This window comes from Prenolepis imparis, unplaced genomic scaffold (genome assembly GCF_030444845.1).
Source record: "Prenolepis imparis isolate NDT839.2.m4 unplaced genomic scaffold, iyPreImpa1.0 SCAF_3, whole genome shotgun sequence".
Classification (NCBI taxonomy): domain Eukaryota; kingdom Metazoa; phylum Arthropoda; class Insecta; order Hymenoptera; family Formicidae; genus Prenolepis; species Prenolepis imparis.
Genome location: NW_028141161.1, coordinates 14,366,847 through 14,386,101, shown reverse-complemented (window position 1 = coordinate 14,386,101; position 19,255 = coordinate 14,366,847). Strand labels below are relative to the sequence as shown.

Sequence of the window (19,255 nt, the reverse complement as noted above, 5' to 3'; positions counted from 1 at the left end):
CGTCGTATCACGCAGCGCGTGCTCTCCCGCGGCGCTTTTAATAACCGACACGAAAGGTCTGTATTACGAGTAACGATGGAATAAAAAATAAAAAAGGGAATATGATAACCGTAGCGTGACCTTGCGGTACGTGGTAATAATCGCGGGGCATATACCGCGGGCGCAAATTGTGCGCCCCGAGGAAATTAGTGTTTTACGACGGTGAGAGTCGAGTGCACCAATGTAAATTTATCGGACGCGCGTGAATCTAAGTGTTCCCGCGGACGTTCGTGTCACCGTGTAGAACATAGTCTGCGTGTTAAATCGCAAGAGCAATGCAAAATCTTTCATCCTACGCGATATTGTGACACTACGAGTAGATGTCGAAGCGAGATTTTTGCAATGGTTATTATTTGACAAAATCGTCGATATTTCATCACTGATATTTTTAATATTAATTTATCCATTTGTAGAAATGGAATGTAGGTATGTGAAAAAAATAAGGGGCGAAATCTCGTAATTGAATAATGAAATAGAAATGAAGAAACGAGCATCTCTTCTTGTTTCCACCAGTCTCAGTAGCAATCTTTTTCTTTTAGCGACGTTTCGAGAAAGTTCTGCATTGCGTTTTAAAAAAATTCGCGAGAATGATTGATAAAAATATCGATAGAGAAAGAATATAGAAATTGAGATTGAAAGGGATAAGAAAGATAATTCTGAAGGACGAAGAGAATTAAGCGGCTCTGGTCTGCTTATTCGTGCGTCTCCGACGAGGTTCGTCAACGAGAAATATGAGAATACGAAATGTCACCAGGAAGAGGAGGGCTAGCGATGATGACGAGCCGTGCATTTGAGAGCTGGATGGTTGCGACATCGACAGCATCGGTAGGTCTGCCGCCGTTGCGGGCTATAATAGCGTCAATAGTGCTGATTATGTGACCGCATCCGTTCGCGTATGCGTCGCCTCGTGTGCATAGAGGGGCTCCCTCCCCCGGCATCAACGTGAATGGACCCTCTGGCTCTTACCAGGAGCAAGGTGGCATAGGGACAGGTGGCAGAAGGGAAGAGAGCCTCGTGTTTGAGGGCTCGTGCGCGTCGCAGCGGGGGCGAATGTGAAAGCTCCGTGGCGATCGGAGCGAGGGGACGGCAAATGAGGTGACAGTAGAACGGGAACGTATTGGGCTCGGACGGACGTGTACACGTACGTGCGGCCGTCCGTCCTTTCCCCACGTGAGCGAGTTCCAGCGCGTTCTGAACGTTGGCAGGATGAAGGGTCATCGAAATTGCACTCCGGGACTCTCTCTTCAACGCGCGACCGACGATCCGACCGTGGAGAAATTTCAACGTCGCGACGTCGAATAACGAGCCGCCACTGTTCGCGCAACCGTCAACTTCCGTCTTCATTTTCGTTAAATTTCGAGCTTTCGCGAGACGTTGATCCGTAATCTATCGTACGGAGAAACGCATCTGATTTTATCCTCTCGATTTTATCATCCTATCGATTTTCAAATCACATTTTGCCGGTTGTGAATCTACTTTTTTCTAGACATTATTTTAGAAGATATAATTCTCTTCGGATGATTTGTCTGGCTGAAAAATTGTTCCATGTCATCATCAAGATTATATAGAGCTTAATCGAAAATCTATGTGTCGTTTAAGAGCTTCGCGAAGATAAGGAAATATTTATTGTCAGTTCACTAAACAAGTAGAGAGGATAGAAATACACAAAGCATACATGCTAGGATAAGAGTGTATAAGAAACAGATTTCGCAACATCATAGACATTAAATACACATTAGGAATGAATTGCGAGGAAGCATTATAAGAATTATTATATCCGGTATATTGGTCGCGCGATTAAAAAGCCGACTTACACCGGAGCGAGTGGTATATAAAAAAGATAAGAGTTATTACTCGAAAATTACAAGAGCTCGCGCACAGCCGTGTGAAATGGCGCACGAGTAATAGTAAACCCACCTCGATAATATAGCATGATAAAGAGTTAGCGGGCGCGCTTAAAGCTCGAGATGGCCTCGGTCTACACTCGGCCTCGGGCCGTTCATCGATCGACCGTATTCACGGGGAGAGAAACAATTTCTCTCCCGACGGCTCGTTAGCCCGACCGATATACGTAGTCGATACGGAATCGCAAAGTTGCCACCGTAGTCTCGTATGGGGCGGGAGTGAAATTCCGTCCGAGGACGTATGCGAACTCGCAAGTGGTTTCGATCGATCTTTTCTAATGCGCTTTCTCTCTCCTCCTCTCTCACTCTTCCTCTCTCTCGATGAGAAGCAGGTGCGCACCTTACCGCTTCGTTTTAACATTCTATAATTCAGGGGATGAGGAGAGAGAGAAAGGGGAGGAGAGCAAAAAAAAATTACCGAAGATGCTGGTGAACGATTGCTGCAAATCGAGGCGAGTACACTGATATATGTTTCACGCGGTTGAAATTTTTAAGACTACCGATGATTTTCTTGCATTTGCAAGTACCGTAAGAGATATCGGAGCGGCGGATCCTCCGAGAAGAAGCAATCGTATTCGGACCATTAACCATGATGCAATCCTAGCATGTAGCACGACAGACCGAGGATGAGTTAATCATAATTTATGATAAAGAATATTTTATCCGATTTAACGCTGAGAATTAAAAGAATGTCCCCACTCATTGCTCTTCTCATATTTGTATAAAGAGAATTTTATAGATAAAGTTGTAAAATTTATTTTAAAAAACTTATTATATATTAACCAACACTAAGTAACTAATGTTTGAAGAAATTCTTTGTACACCATAAAATTTCAAAATTTTAGAGTGGAATTTTATTGTTTTTTTGTACGGCCCTTGTTATTTATTAATTTATCAATTTGAATATCCGATTTGAATATCAGCGCGTTTTTAAACTCTAGTGCAAGCATACATTTTCAAAGTATTATAGAAACTCGATGTAGAAGTATAACGTTGCTGTTCGATAAAAACGTATGACTTAAAATTTCGTGCAATATTATTTTTCCGTATTATCAAAAATGTTGTCCATTTACCGAGCAGCGAGCAAAAGAGATTCTGGCAATAATCTATTTGAATATTCGCGCGTTGCGTACGCGTACCGTTTTATTACGGATTATATGTGAAAAGCGTGACTTTTAAATTGGCTGCGACAGATGCGCGAGTTTACACGAGAAGGGATTAATTCGCTATAATCTCCCGAGTCTCGAGTGAACTGTCGCGTATCGTGACTATCCGAAAAAAGGTTTCATAGATTCCGCAGGAAGGGAGGAGATGAGGGAGCGAGTTAAAAAAGAAAAATGGAAATATATATACGAAAAAAAAAAAAAATACAAACCTACGTAGACTTATCGGTTTCGTCAACGATAATGAGGCAAGAAACTGTACACCTTGGAAAGAGATAACTGCAGCCGCTCGAGGTCTCGATGGCATCGTCGCCGATGAAATATATATCGATCGGCAGACGGATCAATCAATCCGGAATTTATTATGCTACCCACTTCCTCGTTCCGACAATCCGACATCGGAATAATTTTAATAAAGCACCAAGGTCACATCTCTCGAGGGGTTATTCATGAAAATCCTCTCTTAGACATTTGAATATCCGTCTACGGAATAATATCGCGGTTTTGGCTCGATATTAAAAGGAGTCGTCGCATCGCGATTATGTTCCTCGCTCCGGAGTCCCCGGACTCGCGATTGCTTCGACAAAGTTGAGGGGAAAAAGCGGCTTGATATGAGGAGATCACAAGGGAGAGAGAGAGAGAGAGAGAGAGAGAGAGAGAGACGCGAGCGGATTAGCGCGCGGGCAGGTGTCAGCTGGCAGCATAATTAATTATCTCGCGTTACCGAGCCAAAAGTGATATGTTCGGTCGTTAAACGCGGTCGAAAGGGAGCATCGAGACTCGACGGGGGCTCGTTTTCCATCACGGCCCGTCGCGCGATTTCGCCCGCGTGTCGCGATGTCAAGTGCATTACAGGACATGCACTCGTGACGTGTCGCGCGCACTCTCGCTTATAAATCAAGCTTGTCCACCCGTGTCAATACTAACCGGATCAAAGTGAGTTTGTAAAAGTCAAGGGGACGTGGAGATGAGTTTCGCGCGCAACCGTTCTCGTTTCCGCGTCCGCCTCTGTTCCGGACCTCCTCCTCCTCCTCCCCGCACCCTTCCCATCTCCTGTCCATCGCTCGTTATAGTCTCTCCTTCCGCTTATTCATAGTGCTGGTAACGCGATCGATGTTTCTGGCACGAGCCATGCCGTGCTGTATCGGATATATGCCAGCAGATAGTATCTGTCCGCATCGCCTGATATCGATTTTCCAACGGCGGCTCATCTATACGCGGACTTGCTTTATTACGCATATTGTGGGGATTGTTTGGTCCATTATATAGCAAGAACCGATTAGACGAGAAATCAGTATTAATCCGCCAAGATTGTGGCGAAGACGTAGCGTTCCGAGAGAGGAATGAAAGGATTTATCAGCCGATTTCAGCCGTAGCTAGTAGTAAGAGTCAACGAAAAGCGCGACAGGTTCTCGTAACAAGTATCTAGCAATTGCGTGTATCGATGATCAATGCAAACCACGACCGTATTAAACTATACGAATTTTCTGAGAAAATATTACGATTATTTTGAAAATATTCAATACGTTTGAATATACTTTAATATACAGATTGTATGAAATATCTCATCATTAATAAAAACATGCAAATAAATATAATATGTGTAATGTTATAACTTATATAATTTATACTATAACTTTTCAAATAAATGTGTGGTTTGCGTGGTATGATAGTGTATACTAATGTTATAAATAAATACGATTAACACGATACGACGCTAAATATGATAAATTAATTCTATGCTTATTTTTGAAGTGAAAGCACGTAGAAAATATCGTGATGCTATAGGAGATTAGTCATTATATTTTTAATGAAATTGTATTATATATTATATCGATTTTATAACACTATATTATAATCGGTATAGTGCAGTATTATAATCGTAGCACATACACATACATTGTTACTTACCATGCGATCCCCCAGCTTTGGCTCTCCTTGATTGCGGGATTTCGGGAATCTTTTCCGATAACGCTCGGTAAAATATGCATCGATACATATTCAAATCTTAGGGTTCTACACTTTTCCTTCTCTCCCCTTCCTCCCAATCCTCTCTTTCTCTCACGTTTCGTACAAGTCGTTAGCGTTAATCGCCTTCCGGTGGTCCGCGATCAGCCAACCAAGGAAACGGCCGGTCGACCAACCGTTTACACCAGCCGGAGATTTCAAATTCTATCTGGCTCATCCTGTGTATCTTTCTCTTTTTTTCTTACCCGGCTCCACACTATTATTATCTCTGAACACGAAGGATCGCGGTTTCTCGATGTGTTTTATTCTCCATTGAGTTTTACCGGCCCTCAAATGATTCGCGAGTACGAGTTGTTTCTCTCGATAGAATTGTTTCAGAAATTATGGAAATAATAGAAGAGGAAAATAATATTAATTGTATTGTGTTAACATCAACTTGTGCTCGCCTCATATGTTCGAACTAATAATTACCGATTTTAATATTAATTTGCAGTGTAGAATGGCCTTAGCCAGTGCCAATAATTAGCGATTTTTCTGCCTTTCCATCGAAAACCGATATCATAATATTAACTACTTCTACCTTTTTTTTCTAGACAAAATATATAAAAAATATGTATATCAAGTCAGAGTACAATAACAGTATATCAATCAGAATATATATAAAAGGTATATATCAAAGTGTTTTAACAATATAATCAGTTCAGTTTTTTTAAACATTTATACAATTTGTGGGAAATTTTTTTTCGGGGGAAATAAGAACCGAAAGTATAATGAAATATGATTTATTACTAAATTCGCGAGATATATACATTAGGCCATACACATAAGAACGTAATCTTTTTTCTCGTAAGTTTATCGATATCTCTCGACAGAGCGGAACGCGCGATTATCGTCTTAAAAACAGGCGTAAAGGTACATATATTTGTTTCCGCATTTCCATTTTTTTTTTTTTACCGTGTATCTGTGTGTGTTCACAAGCTCGTTACAACTGAAAGCTAACACCGAGTATATCGTCTTTTTTTTTCTTTAATAACTACATGTCGCGCGCCTCGCAAGAATGAAGATATGGGCGCGCTTTCGCATCAATGTATTTATTATTTCTTATTTACCTGTATTGGCGATGTCTGCGATATTTTTTTTTATCTCGAGACGCGCCGTTTGAACACTTCCACACAATATATGGCTAAATACTTCCGCTATCTTCCTCGTCGGATGCGAAATTGACAACCCGCGTCCGTTTAATCACGCACGAGACTTCCGGGGTACGAAGTCCTTTGTCCCCTCGAGCAATTTATTATTATACATTACAACGCAGGTATATACAGGGTATATGTACAATTCTCGCTCGGCCAACACCGCCGTAAATATCGGAGATATGTCCTCGATAAGTCGCAAAACATACTGCCGCCCAACGACACTTGAAAGCAAATGAAAAGTTAAGCCTGCTCGCCGTAATATGTAAATGTAAAGTGCCTCTCACGTTCTCCTGTCGTAATCGCAAAAGACGTATCAGTTATATACAATTTTTGTCAAATATGGTTAATCATGCGGCAAAAGTTATTAATTATAGCAAAGCGTGATAATTGCAGCTCAAAAATAATGACAATTGATATAATGCGGATTTTATGTATCGTTATTTGCCTTGGGATTTATCGTACCAATGAGGTTTTCAATTACTGTATTAAAAACGTCCGATCGATCGTGTTCCTCGTTAAAAAAATTTTTGTTTTATGAAAATAAATGGTAATAATTATATGTGAAACTTGCTGATTTGACGAGTTAATAAACTAGCACGATCAAAATGACTGTTTTGTTTACTTATTACTTTTTAATCATCCTTCATAATAACCCGTGCTTGTTTGCAATTTTTAATCAATATTAATGAAAGTGTGTATGCGCGTATTTGAGAAAAGAGTCTGTACTCTTTATTGTTTGGTTATCAATGGTTTTATTCATGTATAAAATTATTCTCTCAAATCTGTAGCCACCTACTTACTCTCGATTCTTAATGAAGTATCGCAAATGAAAGGAATTCAAGCAAATGAATATTCGGTGTGATGTACTATTATAACGTATACATAATTAAATAATATGTATAATATATACATATATATATATATACATATATATATATATATATGTTCCTTCATACTGTCGCGATGACGTGTCATCTTTTTAAGCCATGATGTAGCACGTTGTGAGAATTAATGATAAACTCGCGCTCGAAACTTTACCTCCCGCCTGCGAAAGTTCCGACAGGTCTTTTGCATGTCAAAGAGACACCGCGATCGCGCGAAACTTTCCACACGCGCGCCGTAATAATTCGTAATAAAAAAAAATCATACGTATTCGTTCTTTTTCTCACAAATTTTATCTCCGCCGAAAACGCGTTTCGCTCGGCGCTAGATTCAACATTCGCCGATAAACCGCGCGCAACAGCATTCCGGCGCGATTTACGGCGGTCTGAAATTGCTATAAACGAACGGCTGCGCACTCGCATTTCTTTTTACAGGTTCTCGCGACTCCTCGTACAAACGCGGCGTATACTGCGAACAATCCCATGATCGCGGGACCTTGTTGCCGTTATGTAGGGAAGCTATCGATTCTGAGAAGAGAAGCGTGAAACTGGAAGAGCTTAATGGTCGTATTTGTTGCGCATTGTTGTCGATAAAAATGCATGGCAAAAGAAAACGAAACAAAGTGAATATAACGTAACGTCGTTTCTGCAAACGTGTCTATAATATATTATAATACATAATACTTTTGTACACACTTCATCGCCAATCACTGTAATTCTTTTTGAAAATATTTAATACATCTAAGAATTTTATAATTGGTTTTTGGGTTTGAACCGCGTAAATTTTTTGTTTGTTTCCAACGTTTCGCGTGAACATTTCAGCTCACTTCATCAAGGAGGAGCAGCCTGATTCCATATCACAACTTATCACTCGCCTTGTAAATAAGCGATTAAGACAACATTTAAAGCGAATTTAAAGAACTAATTACACACTCCAATAAAACGGTTACACAATAACACAGATAACAAAATAATCAAAAAACAGATAAACAAATAATCAAAAAACATCAGATTAAAAATGCCCTCAATACATAGACCGGACAATCGAAAGAACGAACAGAAGATAGAAAAACACCCATCATTTTTCTTTCATACATATAAGCATTCTAAACAAACATCATATTAAAACTATCACCAACAAAAATAGGACAATATAAACCCAAAAGACAAAAGATCCTCACTGGATACTCCAGGAATTATACAGAATTCCTTTGCTGTGACAAAATCTACATACGAGAAGCTAGGAAAATGGTTAACGAATATGCCTAAAAATTATAAAATTGAAAATATGATTTCTACATCAATCCTAGCCTTATGAAAAATTAAGAAGAGTATCTGTTTACCTTACTGTTTATCCGATGCATTTGATACCTACGAGATCGTGCAGGCAGAATCATACGGGCAGAAAATGCGAAACAAACACAAGAGTTGTAACGAGAGCTGCGTGAAGTGTTTTTTTTTATTATGTAAACACATACATAAACATATACACACGAAACGGTAGCGGCCGCCATCAGCGATCGCGAACGATCGGAAAATATGATTCATGCGCGTAAGCCGATTAATTTGCAAAGTTCAACGTACACACAGCTGACGTAGATATTTATACAGGACTCTCCATGGAAATGCGTTATTTTTTCACCCGAGATTAATAGTTGTTGCATTGCCGCATTCCGAGTGCGTGCGCGCCACGATATGTTTTTGCGTGTCCTGCATGTATAGTCGACACGATCGACGAATCGACGTCGCGCGTGTCGCATAATAAATATAACAGCATATCACATATCAGATTCTCTCGTAAGGAACGCGAGCATCAACGAAATTCTCTTAAATTCTCTTATTCAATATCGATGTCTCAACAAAACGGATATATGGTTGGAAGTTGGACGTTAAGTCTGACGTTTTACTAAATTCAGGTGAGAGGATATTCATATACAAGAGATTATGCGATTAAGAAACCGCTCATTAAAGTTTAGTGAGAAGCGCTTCTGAGACCGATTCGATAAAATATTCAAATATCTCCGGAGATTTGCGCGAACGATGTCGACTTCTGACTTGTGCGCTTAATCGTGTATACATAATTTTTCACGATGCACAGGATCCACTTATAACATGCAAAACTATTTTTAATACAACAGTAATGGATAGGAAAAACTATGACATCAAAATACAGGAACTTTACACAGACGATTTTTTTACCAAAAACTAAACAAAAATCCTACTTCATCTTTAAAAACCCAAACAACAAACCTTTACAAAGAACAGCGCACTCCCAGACAAAAAACAAAAACTGCCCTAATCTCCAGAAATTTGATGACTACCAAACTATATGGCCTTCGCATATCCCAAAATCCATAAAACTATAATAAACTAGCATGTTTCTTAACTAAGAACTCTTCACCGGCAACACTATATTTACGGTTAAAAACTCTTGAGACTCCATATAAAGAATTTAAAAAATCCGCTAAAATATCTAATAAAAATATCACTATGTAAAGGTAAACCTGACAAGGAACAGTTCAGTATCAGGCTGTTCCTCCCTGATGAAATGAGCTGAAATGTTCACGAAATGTTGGAATCAAACAGAAAATCTATGCGATTCAAACTCGAAAACCAAATCTAATATTCATTTTCATATATTTTAAAAGCTTTAACAATTCTTGAATAATTTTTAAATAAGTTATAAAAATAGAGAGAGATAAAAAAAAACTCAAACATGCATTTTGATGTATAAAAGTTTTGTATAATGATAAAAATAAATTTTTTTCAAGACTTATATTTTTTCCGCATCATAAATACGATTCTGTCCAGCATATTGTTTACCCTAGTAGGCAAAATATTTTTTATCGTGCTTATCCACTCAAGCGGATTGGGCGTAATATTGTATTATGTATGCAATAAAAGGAGAGAAGGGGCGTTTATGCAATTAAATATCCGAGTTTCTTCTTGACTTCTTACATTAATTTTACACGTACCAATTAAAAGTTATAATTATAATGAAGGAAGCTTACAACGAGGTTCGATGAAAACGTATCTATCTAGAGAATGTATATATTTACACTCGGTCGCTGCACGATACAATCAATAATGATTGCATCCCGACGACAATTGCTGCGCCCGTTATCACTGACAACGATATCACGTCGAGAGGATTCTCGAATCTTACAGTGCAACATCCTCGACGTTTTTTCACACAACAAATATTTTCACAATTTTATGAATTAAAAAAAATGTATGAATTTATAAAAAAATTTGCATAATAAAAATGATATGTGATGTTCTGCAGAAGATAATACTCTATTTTTAAAGCTATTTCCCCGAGATATTTTGTTCGTATACATTGTTATTTCTGATTTCAGATTTTTATTCAGATGCTTCTTTCGAGTACGATTTCTGACAAATATAAATGAGAGAAATAAATTATACAAAAATACAAAACATGGAATTATATGCTTATTATTTCGTTCAAAAAATACTGCAGTTGCCAAAGGTGTTGCACCATAATGAAAATTACACATGGGATTCAATATACGCCATTATCTATACTGTCGAATGCATTTCTAGCTCGTTATATTCTCAACTTTTTAATTTCTCGATCATTTGCTAATATTATTTCTGGCAGTAAAATACTTGCTCTTACCTTGTTTTCGACGAACAATTTTATTTCTCGTTCGATTGACTGCACCTCTTCTTTCTTTGAACTATTAGAAAAATTATACGTGGAAGATAAAAATTTCTGGGGATCAAACTCACAAAGAAAAATCTTTTAGTTTCGTTATTCATGTTACATTTCTATTGCATTTCTATTGAAATATTTATAATTGAATGTATTTGTCAAATTTTATTCAAAATTTATTTTATGAATGTAGGAGGAAAAAGTTTATTCTTCAAGAATATCACTGAGAGATGAAAAGTTAGAAAAGTTTTCTCACATTATTGAGAGTTTGAATCCCCGAATGCGGCCGATTTGAATCTATTTCACGAGTCATGACGCAGATATCGACTCCAACGGAATCGATGCTCGCCGAGGAGTTTTTCGTACGTGCGAGAACTTTGTGGATGTGTCCACTTGATTATATATCGCGTACTTTCTTCCGCGATTAATTAAACTATCTAAGATTATGTGTGTCGGGGAGATGGGCAAGAGATATATCTTTCGATAACAAAGACGAGCAAATCGACGATTGCTCGTCCAACTCGATTCTCCGGTTTAACGAGAAGGCGCTGCGACGTAAAAATCACGAGGATCGTTCACTGTTGCACAATAACGATTCATAAATCTAACTAATTGTATCCTCCGATTTTTCTCGTCGCAATTCGCTTCGTATTAAGATATGATTGTCTTTCGTCACGAAACTTTTGTTGCCTCTTGCCTTTTGTTTCTTCCGTAAACTGCTTTCTCCCTGTCTCTCATATTACAATCGTCCCGATCCCCTAATCAAAGGATCTACACGGGCAACAAAACTCGTTGCAGGACCGTTGCCGCCAGCAGACATAGCGAAGGTGTCGTCAGGGTGGCGAGACCTCGAACTGAAACACGACGGATTGAAAAGCTTAGAAATTGCGCAAGTGTTTTTCTTCCATTTGTCTTTGACAGGCTGTCGGTGACAGCTTATTTCATAATTGAAATGGAAAAACTTTATTCAATGTTTAAATTGTTAGAAACCTCTAGTAATATGTCTTTATCATTTACAAATTAATTATTAAAAGTTGCCTTATTATAAAGTTATTTTGCTCTTATAAAATCTTGTAAAATAATTTTTGTCGTGTTCGTTTTAATGACCACAATTGAGTTTCCATCTAGTTGAAGAAAGATTCTAGTTTCAACTTGAATGACAATGTAATATCAATCGCGTGACATTCAATTATTCCAATCACAGACAAATGGAGAAAAAGATGAAGATTACGTTATAATATAGAATAGAAAAATATCACTCGCCGCAAATTCCTCGTTGTCACATCGGTAAATGATATGAATGAAGTGAATACGAAAATACGAGTTATATAAATTATATATGAATATATTTCATGTAATATATGTGGTTTGTAAAAATAAATCCGCCCATCAGCCAATTCATATAATTTAATTTCCCTTAATAAAATTGGAAAAATAATAATTTAATGAATACAGAACTAGCTATAATATAAACTGTCTAAGAAAAAATGCGAATAATAGTTCAAATAAACTTCGTGTAAGTTTGCGTGCGTGTTTTAAATTTATTTGCAAAATCTGCAAAAATAATTACGAATTCTAAATAAAAGATTTTTCCTCGGACCGTAATTTAGCTGAAACTTGTACCTCTCGGATACATCGTAACGAGATGAACGACTTTGCGTGATGATGAATGTCATCTTCATTCTTGTATTATACATTCCTTGTTTCACATTCTTAATATTGATAACGTTCTTATTTTAGTTTTGCCTTTATTCGACTATGCTAAAACACGTAATTACGTAAAAATCTAACAGAAAAAAAATGTGGTTATTGAATGAAAAATCAACGCAGCATTTGTATGTTTGATGAATTACAATGAATATCATAAAATGTATTAAGCAAAAAATATTTTTACCGCAGAAATATCTCCTATTCACGCGCACGAATACTACAGAATACTATATATATTAATGTAATATATATTATTAACGGAAATTATAATAAGCCAGACAATATCTATTTCAGTCACATTAATGTTTTGTTATGATAAAAATTTCATAAAAGAATCCGATAGTTTTTCTTGCGCGTTGACGAGAAATCATTGAATCGCAATAAAGCCGAACGAGAACTCGCTACGTTTCTGTTACGTCAGAAAATAGGAAAATCACGGACGTGTGACAACTTGACCATCATACATCGCATGAAAAAGCGAAACAATGTAACCGCTATTCAGGCAACGTAAACAGGCAGACAATACCAGTCATCCATATGACATAACATAACTCGAGGATCCTATTGAGCTACTGAAAATCATCTAACTACTCGATAGTTTTTCAGAGTTATTTCATATTCTCTCTCTTTTTTTTTTTTTTTTGAAAACGAACCAACGAATATGTGCGGTATTTTTATCCACGCTTCGAAGGGAACGGCATTCAGCTCATTCCGGAAATATAAAGAGAAATACAATATCGTCGATATGACATAACCCAGCCGAAGCTATTGTCAGTTCACTGCGTTTCGATATTATTTGTGAAAAGAATAAAGTTACGCGTATAGTCTTTCCACTTTCATACAAAAGTTACGCATAGAAGTATATGGTCGAGGGTCACACTACCACCTGTCTCAAACGCGTCAACTGCTCTGCTATTATTTCTCTCCTGTGATTTTTGCGAAAAAAAGTACACGATGAAATCTGAATGTATTCATATCCTAGAGCGCTAAAATTTTACTTCATTTTGAATTTTTGTTCCTCCTACATTGTTGCTTCCTTATATTTTGCTTTATATTCTTCGTTTTTTTTTTTTAATGTAGAATTGCAAACATAAAAATGACATTCGGTAGTTACGTTAATTGTCGGTTTCATGTTTTTATTTCACAATGGCAGCTTAAAAATGTATGTCTATATTTTTTTAATATTTGATTTAATTCGTTATTTTCATTATTAAATTATTAAATTAGTAAATTAATAACGCAACAAATATACTTGTGTCACGTATAATAAATATATGTATAACACGATTTAATATTTTACTCTCTATAGTACAAACATAATTACGTAATTAACAAAATACATATATATAGAGAAGCAAAACATTACGAGAAAATTTTAAAGCGACGAGAGTTAACTCGTTTTGTTCAGTTTAAAATGAATTAAAGCTGGCCAAGTCGGACGCTTTGGCGGGATTGAAGACGCCGTGACCGAGTTAAATAGCGACTAGGTTAAAGAAGGAACAGGGAAGGGAAAAAAGGGGGGGAAGGGGGTGAGATAATTCGAAAAGTCGCGGAAAGGAGGAAACCAGGACAAGAGAGAGAGAGAGAGAGAGAGAGAGAGAGAGACACAGGGAGACCGATAGGGGTGGCCCGTTGATAGAAAGAAAACTGATAGTTGGCGGAGGATCGAACTATCAGGTATGTAGCTACTAGCTCGGCAATAAATGCAGGAGGCGTAGCAGGCCGTCGCACAGAGCGCTTCCAAGAACGATTCCGCCTAACGAGAAAATCGAAGATCGTTAAGAGCAATTTCTTCGAGTCGTTCGACGTCTTTTCCGGTTTGTCTTACCTCTTTTTACCTGTCCTCTCCTTCCTTCTACCCTTTTCCCTCTCTTTCTCTCTCTCTCTCGCGTGAGAGGGAGGTTCTCCACCGCGTGTCCGTTACCTCTTTCGCGTTTATTTCTTTTACCCTTTCACCCCGTGCCTCGCGCAAAAGTCGATAAGGAGAGGCCTACTTATGCAATTAGGCCGAGTGCCATTCGGCCTAACGACGATAAAAGCATGCGACTCTTCCTCGCGGTTCGTGTTCGCCATTATAATGGGTATCCTCAATAATTCCTGAATGTATAACTACGATAAATAGCGGATACCGATCGCGACAAATGTTACAGGGGTTATCATCCAAGGGGAAGGGAATGCCTATTATCCAAGTAAATTCAGGAATTATTTATCAACTAAAGAGGGGAAATATATCCACGTTGTTTTCATGTTGGCGAAATTATATTCGTTATTATCACGTCATTAATTGTTCAATTTAATCTCTCTCTTTTTCGGCCAAATTGAATGAGTAAGGCTTTTACCGTGTCAAATTGAAATTTCACCGGAGAGGAGTCACGCTCGGTGACTAAACAATGTACGAATTAGCCGACAACTTATGACTGGAATATTTCTAGAAACCCCGTCGTTGCCACACAAAACATCCCCCGATAACTGAGCCGCGCCGCGTTTGTATGCGCCGAAATGTTTGTCGGTTTACAATGGCGTAGTTATACGCGGAGCTAGTCAAATGCCGCGTATTATATGCATTGTAATTCCCTCCGCCCCGCTGGCGCGGGATTTGTATTGCGCGGCGTGACGCGACAGGGCCATGCGACTAACGCGCATTTGATTATTCTCGTTGCGCATTCGTAATGCATGAATCGTTACGGCCCCGTGACGCATTCTCAAAAATCGCCCGTCGCGTTGTCGAGTCGCGACAATTTTTGAAAATATATCTTTCGATGCAATTGTTATCGTGTATCTGAAAGGAAATTTTATTTCGATCAATCACTTGTGACGCGAAATAACTTTTCAGTATATTTCTTTCTTTCGCATTGAAGCGCAAAGCGGCCAAATTTTATCGATCACCCCTATATCGTTATAATTTCTAATATGCTCCGATTTACTTGTGTCACCTACAATCCGTTTCCGCGACCGATAATAATTCAACAACTATATAGCTAACAAAAATATAGAGCGCGACATGTAATAACACTCTCTAAATTACAAACGAGAAACGTGTCCGCCGCAGGTGTTCCACTGGTTGCGTATTTTTCGACGTATTTTTCGCCGGCGTGTACAATCGTGTACAAATGTGGTAAATCGTTGATTACCTTTGTGGCCCTAATAAAAGAGAGAAAGATACGCGCGTTCGAAGCGGTGTGAATCACTGGCTGATCGGCTATAGCGGCTCATTCCGGCAAAATTGACCCGAATCGAAGCACGATGCTCCAGGCGGAGAGTGTGCACCGTATATAGGTATCCTCTCTTTCTATCTTTCTCGCTCGCGAATGTTGTCATTGCGATTTCAACGACCGGTCAACTAGCGGGTGTCTGCGTGTGTCCCACGAAAAATAGTCTGCTTACATCACCACGAAATATTGCCATCGCGCCGCGTGTAAACGAGTCGCGCTCGCGAAAGTCGATTTATGGTCCATCGAGCGACTCGAAAAATACTATTGCGGTAAAAATCTCGTGATATATACATATATACATATATACATCTATATATTATATATATATATATATATATATAAATGTAATATATAGATATATACACACACACACACAAGGTACGTGTGCGCGATGTAACGCCACGCGCGTATCGTGAATTTCTTATTGTAACTCGAATTGCGTGACGCGAGGGATTAGTTGATAAATATTTAACCGCGTTGCGCGCCGGGCGTTGCCGCGAACGCGAGTACATACGAGACACACCACTGTACACGATTTGATGAATCACGTATCCTTCCACCCACCCTCGACCCCTCTTTGCTCTCCGGATTTGCCGTGCCGATTTTCTCCCTCGACGATACTACTACCTCGTGCGAGGGAAACGGAGCGTTTCCGCAATTTTGCCCTTATTGCGTGTATGTTATGCGTATATCGATTGCCTCGTAACGCGACTCTGAAGATACCGAAGATGAGGAAGGTGAGGAAGGTGTGGATCGAGAAGAAAGGAGGACGACAAGCAGGGAGAAACGCGAGCGAAAAGTGGTCGGGATTAATTTAAGTAGGAATTAAACGTGATAACGAATGCGCGCGAATTGCGAGCGAATCCCGGAGATAGGCGCGACCAAGGAGAGTAGCTCCAGGTGCAATCGGGCAGACGTGTTGCGCGCGAGCAGGTGGTAACGGTTGTAAATTATTGTCTTAATTTCTCCGCAACCCTTGTTCTCCCCACAGGTCGGCCGACTCGTCGGACCCCGCCGGTTCTACGTTAATTTCGCATGCCAGGAAATAATAAAGTATAAATTCCCTCGAGTGGTTACTTTAGAAGAAATGAACATAGTATCGATAATCGAAGCTATCGCGAGTACAGACACTCGATTCGGAGTATGCGGCTAGAGAGTTTCTAATTTTATACGATCTATAAAATTCCTAAAGATAGCATTCCTATTATCATTTCGAATTATATATAAATGCGAAAAGGAATAAAATCTTGTATTGGTGAACATAATCGTATATATATTCGAATTAAAATTACGATGTAGAAATTAATTGTAGAGAGAATATGTATCAGATATCTGTATGTATTATATAAGCGCATGCGTAATTTGAATTGTAATCTCACTGACTTCTCATTTTCAGGTTTACCATCGGTTTATTATTATTTATAGCTATATGCATCCACGTATACGACAATTTAATAAATGAGTATATATGTATATATATGCGTGTACAAAAATGATTTAATTCTCATATTTTCTCTTGCATGCATATGATTTATTCTCGGGATCAAGAATCTGCTATTTCAACCTACATACATGGTTAAAGTTTGTGAATCATGGATTATAATTATTAAATTCGTCATTTTACGCATATTTGGCGTGCATTTTCCATCCAATAAAATAATACACGTAGAAGCAGAAAATTTAAATACAAATATTAATTTTATATATATAATCTCATGATTCTGCAAGTACGCTTTTTAGATTTACATGGTATATCGAATTGTACATGGAATTCGGTCTCCAATATTATCGTGTACCATTTAAAATGGGCTTAAAAAGAATGAGAAAATTCTAAATAAATACATCAACCAAACGCTATACAAAGTTCTAAGTTTTTATCTTTTACGTGCGTATTTATATTTGATTCGATCGAATATAGTCATATTCGAGCTCCAGGCGACACGACTTTGATTATATCATAATCTTATGGACGCGAATTCGAGCTTTAGTTCTTGTTCGCTATAGTTATATATCGATTGTACGTAACGTCATATGAACTTACCGAATACCTCGGTGTTGCGCGTGTCCACGAACGGCTCGTCGATGTGGTGACTCGACCGCACCGTCGCCTCGCACCTGCAACAAGACATTCGATCATGCTTAGGAGTCCGAGCACGATGGTGTTTCTCCGGCCGGCCGGACAAAAGGGTAAATTATCGCGCTCCTATCGCGCGAAACTCGCGTAAAATCAACTCCTGATACTCACGAGCAAGCGCGATGTATATTTATGGGGTATGTGTCGAGGTGCCATAAGCAACGGCTATGTTCGAACTACGGAAATATACTACACGTTGTAAAAGCTGAAATTACCTGACGTTTATCTTGTCGCTTGCGAGATGACCCGGCTCTAGCTCGAGCAGCAAACTCGATATCGTCGAGTACAGTCCGTGTTGCTCCAACACCATTTCCGAATCGGATTTCACCTGGAAAAAAACATCGTTCATTGAGCAACGGTTTTCCCTCGCGGCAACCAAATCCAATTGCATTGAAAGTAACTTTTCGATTTCGAGCATCGGGAAAGAATGAATGCCGCGACGTTCCGTCGAGCATAGACCGATCGATTGCTATTACGAGTTTCGAGTATGAATAGATCAGCAACCGTCTTGCTATAAATAAATCTTTGATTACTCAGAATTGCTTGCGTCTATTTAAATTAATCTATCTAATTTTACGTGGTTAATTAACTTGGAAAATTGTCAAATCCGAAGAGATAATGATAAATTGTTGAGAAAATGGAAAAATATGCAATCAATACCAATGCATAGAAGAGCTATTATTATCTGCAAAAATGAAGCTAATTATATTCGCTCTTAGGAAACGTTATTATTCCAATTTCTAATCCGTGCTAATTAATCGAGGTTCTCTCGGGACTAAGAACCTTGCGTAAGAAGGATGACATAAATCGCAAGAGCATATGACGCAAGAATATGTGCGGAATAATTATATATCTAATAAATCGTAGACTAGTATCGCGAAGCCAAGAAGCGAAAGAAGAAGGGGATGCATCGTTGCATCGTTTCGGAGTACGCAAAGACATCGAAGAGGAAATGGGAAGCGTAAATGTGATGCCGCAGGCCGATGATAATGCTCCCGCACGTTGCTTCGACGTGATTCCGCCGATTCTACCGGGTGTACATTATGCAACGTGATACAGCGAACAAATATCGTTTAGAGACGAAGTTAATATCGGTGCGACAGCTTCGAGATTATCGCGAACTTGATTACGGAGTATCATGTTGAAATGGAATTAAATGTAAACAGGCGTGTTGGCAAACAACGCCGGTATCGCGGATAAAGTTCTCATTATTATATATGAGACACAGTAAATGTGTTCTAACAATCATTCGTCGTTGAAAAATCAAACCTATTAAAAAATATGAACGTAAAAAATATAAAACGACTAAGAAACTGATGCAAGATTCTTCTATGTACGAGAATAAATATTAAATAAATAAATACTAAGTAAA

The 19,255-nt window shown here is 38.5% G+C and overlaps 2 protein-coding genes across 10 annotated transcripts in view; one reads left to right on the top strand and one right to left on the bottom strand.

The window, feature by feature from the left end:
• The window catches only part of LOC145933995 (uncharacterized), a 157,865-nt gene that overhangs the window by 118,763 nt on the left and 19,847 nt on the right, over positions 1-19,255 (top strand). The window lies entirely within an intron of this gene.
• Positions 5,872-19,255, bottom strand: part of LOC145933994 (cell adhesion molecule 1-like) — a 153,086-nt gene continuing 139,702 nt past the window's right edge. For all 9 annotated transcript variants that reach the window (XM_083034121.1, XM_083034113.1, XM_083034114.1 and 6 more), the window contains 3 exons: positions 18,099-18,211; positions 17,791-17,864; positions 5,872-11,681 (listed from right to left, as the gene is read on the bottom strand). In XM_083034121.1, the coding sequence (XP_082890247.1) occupies positions 11,599-11,681; positions 17,791-17,864; positions 18,099-18,211 (270 nt within the window). In that variant the 3' untranslated portion in view covers positions 5,872-11,598. The remainder of the gene's footprint in view (positions 11,682-17,790; positions 17,865-18,098; positions 18,212-19,255) is intronic.